General features: G+C 40.6%; 1 protein-coding gene across 2 annotated transcripts in view; it reads right to left on the bottom strand.

Moving 5' to 3' along the window:
* Positions 1-17,812, bottom strand: part of tbck (TBC1 domain containing kinase) — a 44,905-nt gene extending 27,093 nt beyond the window's left edge. The window contains exons 1-22 of one of the 2 annotated variants that reach the window (XM_020628917.3): positions 17,632-17,812; positions 16,681-16,884; positions 15,903-15,975; positions 15,630-15,744; positions 15,426-15,499; positions 14,633-14,774; positions 14,488-14,548; positions 14,334-14,395; positions 13,550-13,611; positions 13,110-13,258; positions 11,968-12,106; positions 11,757-11,856; positions 11,362-11,411; positions 11,112-11,241; positions 10,831-10,929; positions 10,351-10,413; positions 10,115-10,241; positions 9,850-9,900; positions 9,681-9,764; positions 8,244-8,329; positions 6,308-6,344; positions 2,475-2,636 (exon numbers count right to left, since the gene is read on the bottom strand). In XM_020628917.3, the coding sequence (XP_020484573.3) occupies positions 2,475-2,636; positions 6,308-6,344; positions 8,244-8,329; positions 9,681-9,764; positions 9,850-9,900; positions 10,115-10,241; positions 10,351-10,413; positions 10,831-10,929; positions 11,112-11,241; positions 11,362-11,411; positions 11,757-11,856; positions 11,968-12,106; positions 13,110-13,258; positions 13,550-13,611; positions 14,334-14,395; positions 14,488-14,548; positions 14,633-14,774; positions 15,426-15,499; positions 15,630-15,744; positions 15,903-15,975; positions 16,681-16,884; positions 17,632-17,797 (2,236 nt within the window). In that variant the 5' untranslated portion in view covers positions 17,798-17,812. Of the gene's footprint in view, positions 1-2,474; positions 2,637-6,307; positions 6,345-8,243; positions 8,330-9,680; positions 9,765-9,849; positions 9,901-10,114; positions 10,242-10,350; positions 10,414-10,830; positions 10,930-11,111; positions 11,242-11,361; positions 11,412-11,756; positions 11,857-11,967; positions 12,107-13,109; positions 13,259-13,549; positions 13,612-14,333; positions 14,396-14,487; positions 14,549-14,632; positions 14,775-15,425; positions 15,500-15,629; positions 15,745-15,902; positions 15,976-16,680; positions 16,885-17,529 lie in introns of both variants that reach the window. The other variant, XM_020628916.3, reaches the window with a different exon arrangement.
* Between the last annotated feature and the right edge of the window lie 84 nt (positions 17,813-17,896).

The raw sequence follows: 17,896 nt of genomic DNA, 5'->3' as shown, positions 1-17,896 counted from the left end.
GGTAGAGACACATCTTAAAGGCTGCATATAGATAAACATTTTTGGAACCTGTTGGTACATTGGTTCTTTGAGCTACATGCATACATCAAATATGGATATATTATAGATAATATGCATTTGTTAAGTCCTCTTAATGGTTAGCATGGTAGCCCTATAAGTTTTGATATGATTTATTAATTAAGGGGGGATCTTCACCATGTTTGCAGCCTCTGCACAGTCACCCCGAGGTGATAAGCCCGTTATTAAGTAAAAAAAGAAAAAATTTAGTGCAATGATGAATGTACAGAATTTGCAGGAAAAGAAAACATATTAAGTTCAGGGTACAGTGTCTCCCATAGTTTTAGAAAAACTGTAAAGTATATATATATATATATATATACTTAGTTTTGTCTTTTTTCTACTCTCTTGTGTTATACTGCTTTTCTATTTTTATACTTAGGGTCAGGGTTAGGGTTATGACTCAGGGAGAAATGCACTGAAATTCCATCGTACATGTTCTTTCCCGTACCTGTGCAAATAGCAACACACATCTAAAGTAGAGGGGAATATGAATACTGAATTGTGTTAAGCAATCTGGGTCCATACCAAGTTATATGAAACTACCCTGACTGTGGACCAGGACGTGGCTTGAAGCTAAAGTAAACGAGTGCTGTCAAGGTCAGTCTACAGACCAGGATTATTCCTGTTATAGTTTCAAGAGAGCTCCAGATACAACACCGTTACTTCCTAGGTATACACAAGCTGCGATAATGAGGCTGGCAGTGATACACAGAAACTAGCTGGCAGCGGTAGCCACTCTCAGGAAATCCTGCCAGAGGAGCCGACTGCAGCTGTAGTCCAACATATTTTACCTTTATAAGGAGAACTGGCTCTCATCCCCCCCCCCCCCCCGCAATCACATGAATCTGCTGGACTTGGGCAGTTAAACACAGTGAAGAACAGCAACACTGAATTCCTGCTGAAGGGGAGGCTGCTGCCGTTAGTTTACAGAGTGCTCCAGCATGCCCCTTGGACAAATCGTCCCTGTCTGTGTTGGTATTAAAACACCAATGTCGTTCTGCCTCTCAGCTAGGGAAAAAAAAAAAAAAGGACGAGCAGCATTTGGAAGTAGAGCTTTAAAGGAAATTCTTTTTACTATCCACCAAGAGAGAGGTTCAATCTGAAGACATAAATTATGAATGCTACTCTTAAATTTTTATGACACCAATACCATGCTGGAGTAACTGTTTTGTGCCACTGAAAAGGAGCGGTGAAGAGGCCACATATTAAAAGACACCATGAGCAGTTTTTTCATCAAAGTGTTGGGGCAATGTGTGCATGCCTGTCTTTTACCACATTTTAAACCCCACAGACATGTGGTCAGATTGCAGAACGAGCTCAACAAGTAGAGAGCAGAGCTGTTAGTTATGTGAGTTGACCGAGCTTGTAAGATTAGAATGAAGTCCCCTGAATTCCTCCTTGACTTGTCTGCCATTTCTCTTTTGTCTTTATTAAAGAAAGGAGGGGAAAATGACTCCTCTTGTCCAAACCTGCGGGGTTAACAAGTGAATGGCTAATTGTTTGCAACCACAACTCACCAGTTCACACGCCTCATTTTGCCATGACGTGTCGCATAGGGTGTGTAACGCAAGACTTATAATTTCCACTATGTCAGAGAAAAAACAAGATAAATGATGTGTGCAAAATGTCACATATGATGCCGGAGTCAACCCTTTTCTTTTTCCTGAAACTCTCATTCCAACAGCAATAGCTTCAGCATTGGTTAGCGCCATTTTAAATACAAATCCTGCATCTTTTTAAAACCAGCAAAGGAGACAGTTGCTTCAGGCAACCTTACATTCCTATAACAACCCATTTATTTGTGTAATAAATAAAATTCTATTTAGTCACTCTGGTTTATGTCGGATGGCACCAGAAAACCAACAGCAACAACTTAATTCAATGATATCTTTGAGCGGATAAACAATCTTTAAAGGCTTTACATGGACATTGAAGCGCCAGATGAAGATAATAAAGTGTTCGGAAATGCTGGAAAGAGGCATTGAGGGTGGGAGCTCTGTGGCATTCAAACTCCCAGGGCGCAGCGGTTGATTGTTCGACAGATGTAAAGCAGAGCCAGGCTCGCCTAGAGCGCATCGATGTGGGAGTATGTCAGTGTAGGGGCGCAGAGCTGCCTGCTTTAAGAATATCATTAACTCAGACACATCAGGGCCCATCAGCACTCTGAGGAAAGAGCAACAGCCTCCTGTTAAAGCCAGGTGCCAGAGTTGCGTCAGCTTTAGGGAAGGCAGAAATAAATCATCACTGCTTTTTTCTACACTGCAGAATGACTCTAGCATGTGAAATAAAACAATGTGTTTTCAGGGTTTGGGGAGGGGATCAAATACATGTATCCCATGAATATAGAATACACCTGAAAAGAAGGGGGAAAAACACACTTTTAAAAAGTTTTGATTACTGGCTCATATTCTCACCTGGCAGGTCAGAGAAGAGTAGGATGCACTCATTGAAGCCGTTCGCCAAGAGACGGTCCCTGAGCTGCTGCAGTATGGCCACGCCGATGCAGAAGGGGAACGAGGAGTTCCCCAGCAGCAGGGTGTCCCACAGGTGGAAGATCTTGTGCAGCGGGAACACATCTGCATAGCGTGTACAGGAATAAACGCAACAAAAGGGAGAAATGTACAAAAATGAGTGAATAGAGAAGACAAATCTCTCGAGGAATGCAAAATAAGATCCTTTTGAGCAGGACAATGGCATGCACAGGGAGAAATGGTGAATCAGTTTGTATATAATGAGCATGATTTGCATAGTGCATTTACTTAGCATGGCTCTATGGTTTTCAAATGGGAAAAGCTCACGAAGCAACATTGTGCATTGGAAAAGGGTTGCCTGGAGGGATATTTGATGAGGGGGAGGCAGCTGGGAAAATGTTTGGAGGTAGGTGTTGTTGTGGAATAATGACAGGAGGAACATCAGGGGGCTGAGGAGCTTTAGAGAGAGAGAGAGAGAGAGAGAGACCTGCACAGGTTGTTTAAAGCCAAACCACATCCTGATAATGTGTCCCACTGCAGTTATCATTAAAGTCATATTACTCGCAGTATTTGGAAATGTAATGTTTCCTCCATGTCGAGATTTATGCATGAGAAGCAAAAAATTATCCTCCTGTTTATGTCATCCCATGGTTTTATTAAGGGGGCTGCAAGGCGGCAGACATGTGTTTGTGTGTGTGTGTGTGGGCAGACGTGTAACTAAGGAGGGGGGGGGGGAGCCTTGGAGGGTCCGCGCGACATTAGCAGTCAGCTGAGCAGACTGGTGTGTGTGTGAGTGACAGGCAGTGTGTTTGAGAGAGTGTGTGTGTGACTGTGGGTGAATAGGAGATGACCCTGCAACCTTGTCTCATATTGGATCAGGGACATTAGCAGTCAGAGGGGCACTTCTCCTGAATACTGGACTCACAGAGCACCTCAGGGGGAGGATCAGGGGTAAAAGGGTCACACCTTACTCTCTCCACCACCAATAGTTGCCTGTGTGTGCATGTGTGTATATGTGTGTGTGTGTGTGTGTGTGTGTGTGTTTAACTGCAGAATAAAACATCCCACTGCAAAGCACAGAGTCAAGATTAATTTTGCAAAAAAAAAAAATTTATCAAATCAGAGCTCAGTTCAGTTTGTAAGAGGCTGCAGACTTGCAAAGTTATAACGAAACTATATTTATTTATATCCGGAGAGCAAAAAGTTATTCAAACAGTTGTGCTGTGTGATGGGGCTGTACCTAGAAGACTCAGAGGTTAATTGCATGTCTTTTGATTTGTAACGATGATCTGGGACCCCCTGCTAATGTGCTCATATTTCAGAGCTCACTCGGCGCTCTGTGGAAAGATAAAAGCGTAATGCTGCCATCAGCTGACAAACGGCAAGCTGAGAAGCAGCCAAAATAAAACTCAATGGACCTCAAACACAGCACAGAAGGTGAAAGGACTAAAGAAATAGAGGATGCTGACTAGAACCAATGTGTTTAAAAAAATAAATAAATGTTGAATTGTTGTAAACTGTTTTTTTATTTATCTGGTGTGCTGTGAACTTTACACAGAGCCTCCAATTCATCCTCTTGAACTTGGTTTTGTTTTAACTTCACAGAAACTATAAAACTCCCAGCTCATTACTCGGTCAAGAAGTTGAACATTTCCGCTTACTTGCACAAGAAAGGCACGCAATTTAACAGCTGGTAAATTTGTATTATGCCCAAAACTATTTGACCCAGATTTTTTCTACTAGCATGCTGATCTGATCTTTGGCAAATTCTGTGTGGACTTCCCAAACAGTATAAAATAACATCTAAAACTGATCACACCAATGAAGGCTTTCAAATCAACTGACCCTTCGACACTGAAAGAATACGTGTTATTCTACTCCACATACATACTGAGAGGTCACAGGGTCATAAAGTGACACTGATGTGTCATTTTACATCATGAACTACACTCTTGTAAGCGTATCTTATTGAATAAATGCTTTCCAACACTCACACTCACAAGCACAATACAAGCTTTTCAGTTTGAAAATAAGCTGAACATAAAAAGCGTCACACAGAAAGCAGATCGTGTGAGGCTTTTCTAATGGATTCTTTTATGGAGATGCTTTTAGTTATGTTCTGCTTCTACAGCGCTGTATACAAAAACTGATCCTATCGAGTGAACATTTCTGCACGAAGGTCCTTGAGAGCTCCTCTCTTGTATTCTTTTTTCATTCCAAACAGGCTTTAAACATCTCCAGGTATAAGAACTATCAGGAGGATTGTTCTAAACATGTTACATTTTAAATATCTTCTCAGCTGCAGGTTAGAATATAAAGTATGACTTGTGTAATTTCTGCTGAATGTTGAACTGTTTCATTAATATTCTCTGTTTGATTAAAAACACCCACAATCGTTTTTTTTCCCCATTCCCATTTCAGGCACAGTCAGATGTAATAGTTTTAATGCAGTGAATTAAAAGTGTTGGTGAGTCACTACTTCAACGATCACAATGATGCAGGCTGGCCCATGAGGAGCGCTTTAATAAGCCTTTCAAGTCTACAGCTCAGCTCTGTTTAGTCATGGAGTCAAAGAGGTGTGTGACACGTGGTAAAGAACATTTCCTGAATACAAAACACTTTGAGCATGACAATATAATGTCCACTATCCGTTTCTGAACAGAATTTTGATTTGATTAGATTTGTTTTGTTATGTTGGTTAAAGGTCACATTTCTAAATCCACTCTGATCCTGTATTTTATCATGCATATAAACCTGTCTATTTCAGCCCTGCTCAGAACAGCCTGTTTCTTTGTCTGTAGCTTTAAATGCAAATGAGCTGTGTCTGACCACACCCCTCTGGATGTGGCTCCGGCCTCCAAGCAGGATGCCCTATTTTTTACCTGAAAGGCAGGCTCAGAGGTCAGAACAAACATCTCGCTGTGGGAGTGTCACACACCTGGGGGAGGGGTTACTGCCCTTTGTGATGTCATAAAGGGAAAATCTACAAACGGCCTGTTTGAGTGAGAAAGGATGGACTTTTTTTTCATAACTGGGGGTATTGTAGACAGGATAGAAACACATATTAGTGTTAGAGAACCATAGTAAAGTGTATTTTTGCTTAAGTATGTGACCTTTAAAGATAATTGTGAAGTAGCAGAAAATAGAAATAAAAAAAAGTAAAGTACCTTATAACTGTATAACAGTCCAGTCTTTACATGTAAGTAGGAACTCCTCCTCTTTGTCAATCATCTGAAACTTAACATGAACTTGTCTCTGTTGTCTAATAAACTGTTAAAGATCATCAGTGACACATAAAATGTCGAGATGGGAATTAATTCATGCTACTGATCTAGATCAGTCAAAACCTAATTTAAGTGTGAATTAAATTATTGTGCAGCTTTCTGAGTTGTTGTTGTTGGGTATTTTTTTTACGAAATGGAGAAGAAACATTGTAGCACACAGCTGCCTGTCAGCTTAAAGTTGGGATTTTTTACAAATGTATTCAGATAAAAAAACAAAATACAGATAAATAAAGACGTTCTGCTGAAGATCTGAGGTAGGTTCAGGTCTGATCAGTCAAGTCTTTTCCCTTCAGGCCAGGAATTAATTAGCAGCTGGCATAAAGGTCACCAAGAGGAAAAAAAACAAAAACCTTCAGAAGTTGTCCATACTGGAGCCGCTGACCTTTCCTCTCTTGTCTTGATACCATAATTGAAGTAGACTCAAAATACCCTCTGAAAGGTTTGGATTATTAACAGTGCCATAATGTGAGAGGAAAGAAAAAAATGACTTACGTGTAAACATGGTCAGGAACCAGGGGATTGCATAGAGCTGTGTGGTAAGAAAAAATATATGTAAGGTATGAGCACATTTAGGGAGATAATGTAGCATTCATTTGTATGTAATATGCAGTAAGTTAAAAAAAAATCCCGAGGGCCCCAGAGAGAGTATTGTCTTTAGGAGAAGCTGCATAAATGGCTGCACAACACTACGGCATGTGAGAAACAAACAGCTATAAAAGAACAAACTGCTGAGTCGTGTTATTAGTCAACGGGGAGAAAGCTAACAATGAATCTCATTATACCAAAGTGTCATCCATCCATCTTTTCTCGTCCACTTCACTCCATCCATTCCACACTTTTCCCACAGGGGACATGCATGGAAATTGAAATTAAATACTGGACACGCCATAGCATACACATACACACATACACTCCACCATGAACCACCTGTGATTACACCTGCTGATCACTGGGGCTCTGTTTTTATTCAGCGGTGTGGGATTTGGAGCAGAGAGTGCAGTAGAGCTGGAGCTTATCTCAGCCACTTAATTGATGGCAAATTCTAGCAGAGACGGTGACTGTTCAGCAGACCTCTTATGAACCCAGGAGTGTCGAGCGGACGGAAGCCACACTGCCCCTCCGAGTCGCTGCCTCAGTTTCAGCAGCTCAGCTCGTCAGCAGGACTGCCAGGCGGGCCAGATTGGATTAGTGTAGGTGTAAATGGGTGACCCAGGAGAGGAGATGTGGCCAAATTGAGAGTGGCCTGAGTAAAAACCAGCGGCCATTAATGCAGCCTGAACCTCTGCTGCTGGATCAAGGCAGCACTAGAGCGTATCCCTCCTGTAGGTTCCTGCAAGCTTTGAAAGGATTTGTCTTATTCCGAAAGACAAACTGTGCTAAGCTGTTCCATACCATGTTTTGGTATTTGTCTATAGGAAATCAAATCCATTTCATTTCATGCTGCAGTGACATTTGGTCATTTGGGGCCAATAGATTTACTGCCTCAGTAAAACAAGCGTTCAGAGTCTTCTTCCAGTTCACAGAGAAAAGGGGGATTTATTTACTGTAAGGTCTAATTACTAGGATTGACATCTGGTATGAAGTCAGTATCAACAAGGCTTGCTCCAATATCACACTGCTCTAACGATGAAAGCCTCCTTTGAAAGGAAAGCCATTGCTGGTAGTGCTTTAAATGCAGCCAGTGTCAAGACAGCATCATTAGAGCACGCCGAGTCTGACCAACAGATGAGCGAGACACAGAAAGAATCTCAGATGCACATCTGTTTAAGATAAGGTGTTGAAAAAACATCAGGACCTACAGAGTAACTTTTTTCTTTTTTCAGCATCTGCATCAATAACTGCAAGAAGGAAGAGAAGGAGGAAGAACTCCCTGACTCCTCGGTGATGAAAAAAAAAAAAACCCCACATTGGGTAATGTCCCACAGGCCGCTCCACAGGTGACACACATTTCATCACAGCGCTAACTGAAACCCCAGAGAGATAGTGCAGACTTTAACCTTGTCACTGTCTGAGCTGAGCTGTAAAGAGGAAAGCGAAGGGCAGGAAGTGGTGGCACAGAGTTAAGAGGAATAAGGTAAGGCTGGCAGAGGACAATCATTAAGTGTGCCTAGCAGACATTAGTCACTGTATAAATCATCAGCAGTGGACTATAGGGAGAACTTGACCCTTTGCAGCAATTTCTGGGAAGGAGAATGTGGAGCAAAAAAAAAAAAAAAGTGTCATTGACAATGAGAGATATATTATGTGATGTATGGACTGTGATTTTCTTTGCCTCTGGTGCCCTGCCACAAATCACAATTCTTTCTTATTATCTTTGACTTCACATTAAAGTACATTTCTGATGATGTTATCCTCAAATGTCCTCCACTTCTGTATTTATCGTCAGTGTTTTAGGAGACTTGTGCTCTTAACTAACTCGTAAACTTACGTCGGGGATGAAGCCGATCTCGTTCAAATGGTTGCTGAGCTCAGGGTCGTGGAACGCAATCATTTGGGAGAAGACGGTCAAATACTCTGAAACACAGGCAAAGGGTCTATAAATACCCTAGAGTGTAGTTTGAGGGCTTAAAAAAACAGAAAGACAGGAAAGAAAAGAACTACGTTTTACAGTCAACAGAAAGAATGACAGAGTTATTACAAATTAAAACACCAACGGAAACTAACTCGATTTATGACTAGATATATACAAATGTCAATTATTCTATCCAAATTTATTTAAGAAAATTGCCATTTAACACTGAGTAAGCATAGTTGAGATACTTCTTGCAAACTGTTTTGATCTGATAAGAGCCTCTGGGGAAGTGTCAACGTTTCTTTTCCTGTGTTTTTAATCATCCCAAAAAAGGCAAAAAACGCAAATGTTACAAAGACACTTCCGAACCACTGTGGAGCATTTAAAACGTCCTTCTGTACAAATGTAATGGAGACTTATGCAAGTATAAGTGGAAGAAAGAAATGATGATGATCGCCAGAATTCCCTGCGGAGTTCAGGAGGTATAAAGTGTCGCTGTTTATCAGTCACACACGAATCCCTTGTGACAGTTTTTCCACAGGCTCTGTGGATTCATTTGTTTCCCCCTATCTCTAAATGATGCGACTCAGCTGCAAACTCCATTAAGAAACACTGAAATTAGTTTTCACAGCTTTTGGAACAACATGGAGCCAAAAAATGTCATCAACACTGAGCTGACAGCCTCGTGTTTTGTGGCGGACGATTGATAATTTGTCTCTGCTTTGACCGCGTCTAATACTTATTTGTTTAAATTACAGTTATGCAAACTTAACTTTAATAGCACAAAAACACTTTGGACGCTAAAGTTGAAACATTTAACACCTGGACCACAACAAAATGGAGGAGGGAGTGCTGGTGGCGCGCGCCCCATGTATGGAGGCTGTAGTCTTCCAAGCGCGCGCGACCCAGGTTTGAATCCAGCCTGTGGCTCCTTTCCTGCATGTCATTCCTCACTCTCTCTTCCTGATTTCCGACTCTATCCACTGTCCTATCTCTCCATTAAAGGCACAAAAAGCCCAAAAATAAAAATCTTTTTTAAAAAAATGTAAAAGTGGAGGAAAACTTAAGACCAAAAATCATTGGTATAAATAATCCAGGTCCAGGCACTGTTCAGCTTGAGCCTTCTTCAGGGTGCAGTGACACACAGAGACAAAGAGAGTCATTATTGGATAATAACACTGGTGGTTTGAGGGGTACCAGAAGCGCTCCCGTTGTCTCTCTTATTGAACACATATTATTTTACAATCAGGATGAACTAAAAACCTAAAGCTTCGGATTCACAATACTGTATTATTGTTCAGCAGGGGAGTATACTGTAACTTCTCCTCACACAGTTATTCTAGTGTATCTCACCTTGGATGACGTGAGAGTTATCCTTCAGGAAGAAGTTGTACAAATATTTGGGGATGAAGGCAGACATGCAGGCATAAGCCAGGGCTGTGAAGAGAAGGACAGCAGAATGAAAGGAAGCCAAACAGAAAGAAAAGTCACACTCAGCAGAGGTAAGAGGAGTAACACTTACCTTCGTTATTGAAATTCAAGTAAAGGAAAGGGGCACAAAGTGAATCCAAGCCTGAAATGATGAAAAGAATAACAGGTCGTTAAAGACATTTTGCTGTATAGGTCTAACTAAAGACAAAAGAGATGGGACAACATCGCCACCTAGTGTACAGTCATGTGTACTACAGTGTGATACATTGGGCAGGATGGAGAGAAGACAACATGAAAAGGGGGAAAAAGAAACATCCAGTGAGACAGTAGGAGAAAGTAGCAGTGGGTTGTCTTACCCTGCCAGTAGACCAGCTCAGGGTGCGACACTACCCAGGCTTTCAGCACCCGTCTGAACTTGATGTGACCTTGAGGAGACGAGAGCAGCTCGTCGTACTGGTGGCAGCGAGGGATGTCCACCTCAATCTGTATACATGCACACAAACAAAAACAACCCAACACAAGAATGAAGCTAAATTCATGTTAAAAAAGTTTTAAGTGCGACACAACATTTCACAGGATTCAAGTACCGTACCTGTCTGTCAGTTGGTATGGGAGTATCCTTGTCTATGCTCTCATATTTGGCTTGAATGTCTCCCTGTGTGAAGGGAAAAAGGAAAGAAAAGAGTAAAGCTCTGTTTATTAAAGGGCTGTATTCTCCAGATCTGCAGTGGAGGAGGAAGGGATTTTTATTCTTATATATATACAAAATGAAAGAAAAACAGAATTTTACTTTAAGGTAAACAGAAATATTTATTATGGGGGGGGGAGCTATGAAATAAATAGACCTGAGTGTTGTAGAGGGACTAAATGAGATCAGCACTCAGACCTTTTATATACTTTGCTGAGTACGGTGATTTGGTGAATCTACTGATCTTGGTTTTTTCCTATTTGTTACACAAGTATAGATGTCAAAGAAAGTCAAATGGGGAGGGTTCAGGGGAAGTTTACATGCAAGCAGTCATGTGTGCATGTAAAGAGAAAAAAAGGGTAAGAACATGTGTTGTTTTTTTACCTCAATGCCCAGCAGCGCAGCCCACGCCAGTCCTCGAACAAGAGGGGGAATATCCACTCTGGCCTCTTTCCACACCAGGTTCTTTTTGTAAGGATAAGCCTGAAAGCAAAACATTACACAGAAAATACACACTACTGTTACTCTCATCCAACAACATTAACTCTGACTTATTCAGGCACTTTGTCTAATCGGGACCGACACGCTTATTTGTGCGTCATCCCGTGTGTGTGTTTTAAGCGTGTCCCTTTGTGTGCGAGTGTGAATCTGAAGCGAGCGCAGACCTTGAGCAGCCTGTCAAAGAGGATGATGCGGATGAGTTGGTACTCGGTGTCTCTCTCGCGGATGATGAGCGGCAGTTTGACAGTGGACGACAGCTCGTTGCTGCTGTTGGACTGAGGCAGATTTGACTGTCTGCAGGAGGGGAGAAGTAAAAGAAGGATGACATTACCAAGGCCAAAATAAATGATGGGGGTGATGTGAAAAGTGGTGACAGGGGAGGAGAGGACGAAAGCGGCGACGGAGGTTGCTTACTCGTCTTCCAGCAGAGGGTAATAGGCTTCTCCTGCTACATCTTTCAGTCTCTGAGGAGGGAGAGAGATGCTCAAAAACATAATATATTCATTCACTATGACAGTGCACATGGGTATTTTTGAAACTGGTGTTAGTAACCACGATGGATCAGCTAAAAGCAAAGGCATGAGTCACACGATAAAATGACAGTGACTCATTGTGGCACATATGTGTCAGTGGGAGCTTAAGGGTTAATTAGCGATACGTCAAATGTTTCCTTCTGCTTGTCAGTTAGTATTGATGGTGAGAGGAGAATAGTGAACACTTAGAAGTGTTCTTATAGTGGAAAGACATTTGAAACATATACTTAATCCCAGACTCTGATCACTAGTTTTCTCAAAACTTTGTTCTCTTACATTTCTAAGTTGGCACAGCGACAGTGTCACTGTAGTGTCATCGAGTAAGAAACTTCGATCCCTCCCCTGGCCAAACGACTCCCCGTCTTCCAGGACAACACTTAAGAACAACAGAGAGGAGGGAAGAAGAAAGGAGATGTTTTACAAACTCTAAATATCACCTTAAATGAGGATATGCCTTTATGAGAGTGTGTTCATGTTGGTGATTTACTTAGGCAGTGTGCAGATTGGAGGTTTGGACTGAATGATCCCCTTGTTGGTCAACTCTTTCTCCAGGTCTCCCCCTGCCAGACACCAAAGATGGTACATCTCATCTATGGCCCGCTCCGACAGGTAGTCGTCATCATCATCTAATACAACACATATAAAACAGTCAATAACTTCCCATAGGCACAGACACACAAAAGAGCTCAACATCATCTTATGATAGAAATGCCATTTATAAACGTGTATGTGATGACATCTGATAAGAAACTGTCTTCTTTGTGTTGGTCATGCAATGTTTAATGTGTGGAGCTGTTGTCTTTGTGCAGACAGTGAACCAGTTACACATCAGAGAATATCTCAGTGATCTGAAAAAGATGGAACCCTCTCATTTTTTTTTTCTCTTAGGCTTCACGTACATTTTGTTTCACAATATTTGGAATGAAAAAAATCAAATAACGATGTGCAATTTCTGAAAATAAGTAATATGAGCATGCAAATAATAATAGTAATAACTTACTATATAGCACTTATTTAAACAAGGTTACAAAGTGCTTCACAAAATACACAGAATAAAACATTGTCGAGTAACAAAATTATGAATAAGAATTAATTAAATTAAGTAAAGCAGGACATGAATTACTAACCAATCGTTAAAAAGGCCTTCCTATAAAAATATGTTTTAAGCAAACATTCAGCCAGCCTAATGTGCTAATGAAGTAATGAAGGTGCTGAGTTATAAAAGTTATTAAAATACATTTTAAAATCAATCCTGTATCCTAATGAACAACGATTCATTGTAGGCTTTAGATAAGAACTGACTGCTCGTGAAATGTAATGTCATTATTTTAAAGGAAAGGTGTCTTCTGCTTTGAAAAAAGTACACACTTCCTCAAATTTTGAATAGTTCCCAGGAAACTTCCCGCAGGACAGCCTATTAGATCTTCTGAGTATCGACTTGGTAATAAACACTTCATTTTATCCATTACTCAAATAAACGTTGGTGCCAGTGTGCTTCATCGAAGCCCCCTCAAGATAAACAGTTCTGCTTAAAGAAGTTGTAAGACTATAGTCAAGATGAAGAAGGTCTCACAGGTTGTGTTTGTGTTAACGTGAGTCATACACAATGTGTGTGTAGTTGTCGCAAACCTTTGCAAAGGTCACTGATGTCCTCTGGGAGCTCCAGATGTGCACAGCGCAGAGAAGAAGAGAACAGGCTAACAGGCTTCTGGAAGGGGGTATAGAGGCAGGAGACGCCATTAAACACAGGGTCTCCCAGCAGCTCTGCAGGGGTCGGCCTGGAGGTCACATACAAAGACATTCAAGTTATAAAAGCAGAATATCCACAAACACAGAGTGCTAAGTCGTACGAGAACTGAAATCTTATGATAATAGTTTTATTAAAACACTGAGCTGTTTAAAGTCATATATTTTTTTTGATCACATTGTCAGGCAAAAAGTTCAAACTGTTTATTTTGGCATTATTTCTCTCCTGCTGGCCTTTCAATATCTGTGTGACCAAAGTGTTTTTAAACTAAATGGCTTATGTCCTCCAACAAGATATGATCCCCACCAGACCCTCTGTGTACCTTTTGGATGGGAGAAAGGTCAAGCATTTCCTTAACAACTCCAGAACATTCTCTGGCAGCTCCTGTATAAAACAAAAACCAAGGCCTGATTAGATACAGAACACACACATAAGGGTTGTTTTCCCATAGCCTCACATATAAAATCCAAGAAGATCAAAAAACACTTTTCTAAAACTCGTAGTGGAACCAGATCTGTGTGATAACAGCATTTAATCAAGCAACCTAGGAATTTAAATTAACGGGATAGGATCAAATCTTTAATCAATTCGGTTTCTAGGAAGTGGGAAATTACCTAAACATTGTTTACGCTTTCATCCAAATGAACACTCAGAGGCTCTTACAAAATCAGTTCTCCACAGGGCTGGGTATCAAACAACAATACTTTAAAATATCACCTTCAGCACTGACTTTAAAATCTTTTTTTTATTATCCTGGGAAGTAAAATTGTCAAATATATTCAAAAATGTAATTACATTAGGATTTTTGTTTATCAGGTATTTCCTGATCTAAATTTGAAGATCTGTCTCACCTAAGACTTTGTGTTTTTAAAACAGATGTCTTAAATTCAGAATGAAGGTATCGTTCTTAAATGACACTTTTTTTTAACAATACTTCCCTGTCCTTTCAAAACTACACCTTACTGTTATGCCAATGTTATCAACCAAATTTTCCAGCAGTGCCTATTAACCTCCTCCCCCCCCCCCTTAAATTCTACAATTAAAAGGACTTGTGTATAACGTATTTCACTGAATAAGACCAGGGAAACAGATGATGTTGAGTCTACCTTTATGGTATCCAGGCAACCATGTTCCTCGGCAAGGACGGTGACAATGTCATCCATGCAACCTGAGAATCAAAAACAATATAACAACACAGGACTAATGGAGTATAAGAGCATATGGCTCAGTACTTTAAGTAATTAAGTCCTTTTCTCTTACCCAAGTTCAGGATGAATTTCAGTCTGTCACTTATATCAATATTCTGCAGCAGTCGTCTGCCCTGAAATGTAGTCATAACATCAACATCAAAAATATCGTAGAAATGTTTAATTTGTGTATAAAGAGGTTAATAAAGGAAACATACTGCACACAATTCAAAGAGTAAAACTCCAAGCGACCAGACATCAGTCTTGGGTCCTGAGGGAAGAGGAACCTCATCATGGGAAGAGTCACTGGGATGGAAGGAGCCCTGAGCGATCACCTCGGGAGCAAGGTATGATGGGTACCTGAGGTCATGACCACAGAACAGATAAGCTTACAAGTTACCTTGTCAGCCTCAGATTTATTCTTATTATTTTTAGATACCAAGTATGCATCATATAAAGAAAGCAGGCTGAATGTAAAGCTCAGTGTGGAAACAACATCAGATAATTTCTTGTTTATGAATGAGGTTTTTTTTTTTCTTTCACATTGTTTCTGTCATTTGTTAGTGTATGTTCAGTTGTCCCTAACACCAACCAGCATATTTGTTTGACAGATACATTCATTACATGTTCAAACCAGATGTTTTACTGGAAGTCATGGGCATGTGCCATCATTCCTCTTTTCAATCTGCAAAAAGGATATTACACAGAGACACTCGGTAGATCACAAAGGCCTTTGGATAAGGATAAAAGTCCAGCAATTTGTCTCAGTTCTTCAAACCAGGAAACTACTTTGATGCCCCCAGAACCTGGTTTTCCGTGAAATGATGGGCCATTATGCATCAATGTTATGGTCAATTGCCTGTTTGTATGATTCGCCTAACAGCAAACAGATACAAGCGGGCCCTTTGACCCTGAGCAGACAGCTCGCAGAGCTCAGTGACACCAGTTGAAGAGTTCCAGAGAAGCACTAATGGACCTCTCTCTGTGATGAACGAGGAGGAGAAGACGTACCCGATGGGAAAATCTACATCGGCTCCATGATCAGTCATGTGATAGAGGCCAAACTTTGCCAGCTTGACATTCCCCTGCAAAGAAAGAATCCATCTTCAATGACTATAGTTCATTTAAGCGACCACTTTGGTGTCTTCAAATTGGAAGGACTTAGACAAATATGCGTCCGTATACATATAGACATGAAACTTTGTTACTTTTTACCTTGCAGTCCATGAGCACATTTTGTGCGCTGAGGGCTCTGTGCACCATGCCATGTTTGTTCATAAACTCCAGACCTTCAAGGACCTCATAGGCCACATGCAGTACCTTCTCCGAGCTGAAAGATTGAACAAGAGGAAGATTTGTGCATTTTTCAGTCAGGAATGGGTTGGACAAGCATGAAAAATAATGAATCTTCATCAGGGTCATCTCGTATGTTTTAACCTCTAATTGGTAATGCAGATGTCTGAATATGTCCGATAATGAAAATCTCACCTGGCTGTTCTCCCCTGTTTCTGGAAATCATTTAAACTACTTTCATAGTGTTCTGCAACAACAATCAGCCGTTCTGTAGAGCAAGGAGGAGAACAGAAACTACAATTAGATAGAAGATAAGCAACTGAGCAAGATTATATTTTACACGTCTTTGAAATGAGTAAATATATCTACACAACAATCACAACAACTGTGCATTAAAAATGAATTTGAAACAAGCCTGTTGGCACATCACCTCTTCTTACACTTTGACTTGAGTATTGGTGGAAACCAAGGACCACTTAGATACCGGTGCAAAGAAAACGTACTCGCTGGCTCATTCTTGCTGTGACTAACAATATATCTGCCACTGCTAGCCAATAGTTATTTCTGTTATAGCATATGATCATTTTACCATTATGGTATTGGATTATTGCAATTAACTCGCACACTTGCTGAAACTCACTGGCAGGGAGGGGGAGGGGGCTGTTAGTCAAGAACATGTTTTTAATAAATAAATATCCAGATATTCTATCTTGACTGCTTGCTGAAGAATGTATATTTGATAAAATGTAGGGAAAGGGAGATACATACCGGGACATATAAAACATAACTACCGTGGATATTATCATGATGGACGTGAGTTAGATAAGCGACACAAAGACCAACGGTACATAGTAAAAGTGTACAGGCAACAATGCCTACAGCTTATTTAAAAACCCAACAGCTGATGGGACTAACAAATCTATCAGATACCTGAGTCAGGTACCTGATAGATTCATGGTATATTAGTTCATACCATGTTTCCCTCTTGAGATGTCCACATATTGGCAGAGTCTCGGGTGGGTGATCGTCTTGAGGATCTGGAAACGTCCCAGGATTTTGATAGAGTTGGGGGTAAGAGGAAGGCCGTTACTCCCACAGACATCGTGCGGAAGAGCTGAAGCGAAGAAGGTGAAGGCCCCCAGCTGTGCATCTTTGAGGGGCCTCATCTTCCCACAACCTGGACGCACCGGCGACGAGAAAGAGTTTTTGTTGTGACATAAAATGAATGTGAATGATTCATTTGATTATTGCGTCACGCATAAACAATATGCTCAGTTCAGAGCAGGTTTACAAGACACCATTATCAATACAGGGAGACCAGAAACCCAAAATAGACTCTGGACAATAATAAAAACTAACAAAACAAACAATCCAGACCTTTATTTCCTATCTTAGAGACAAAAGTAGCCAGCTTATAGACAAGGAAGTTAAACAACCATCGCATCATGTCAACATAACATCAAAACATTTCAGGATTTTTCTTAATTTAATTTATGAAAGGTGTTCTTGACTCAGCATGAAGGGGGAAATGAGATTAGTTCATTAATATGAATATATCAATGAATGGTGTGTATATAATTGCTTCATCATCAGCATGGTAATGGTAAATAAGTGCTGTTGTTGTTGTTGTTGTTGTTTACGGTGTCAGCAATGGGGTTAACAAATTAATTAAATGTGCTGAGCCATGGAAAACATTCAAAATGATTCCGTAAGCAGAGATCGCTACTGAGCAAATCGCGTATATAACATTAAAATAATATATTTTACATTGACTTTTGGGACCCAGTGTGTTGATGCAAAGGGATGCTGCAGATAAACTCACCGTTTCTATGAAGCTGAAGTGGAAATAACTGAGTTTTTGACCCGAGTAGTTCCCCGGATTTGTAAATCAAAAAGTGTTACATCTTAAAACATGTCAACTCACGCGTAATGGAGATGCTAAACGTCCATGTCAACGGAATTAAGTCGATATAACAGATTTTAAATGATGTTTCCTTCCTGCCTCTGCGCTGTGAGGGGAACAGCTGAGCTGAGCTGAGCGTGATCAATGACGTCGTTTCTGTGCGACAAATGTGGTGCACAAGAGGCATTTTCTTAACTCTTGTGAATCTTAAATCAACCACAAGTATTTTCCAAACCTCAGCGACACAGTCCTTTAGTTTATTTCAGTATTATTAGACAGCTTTTTT

The sequence above is a fragment of the Labrus bergylta genome, chromosome 1, assembly GCF_963930695.1.
Source record: "Labrus bergylta chromosome 1, fLabBer1.1, whole genome shotgun sequence".
Taxonomy (NCBI): domain Eukaryota; kingdom Metazoa; phylum Chordata; class Actinopteri; order Labriformes; family Labridae; genus Labrus; species Labrus bergylta.
Note: the sequence above shows the minus strand (reverse complement) of the source record. Positions and strands in the feature narration are given on the sequence as shown.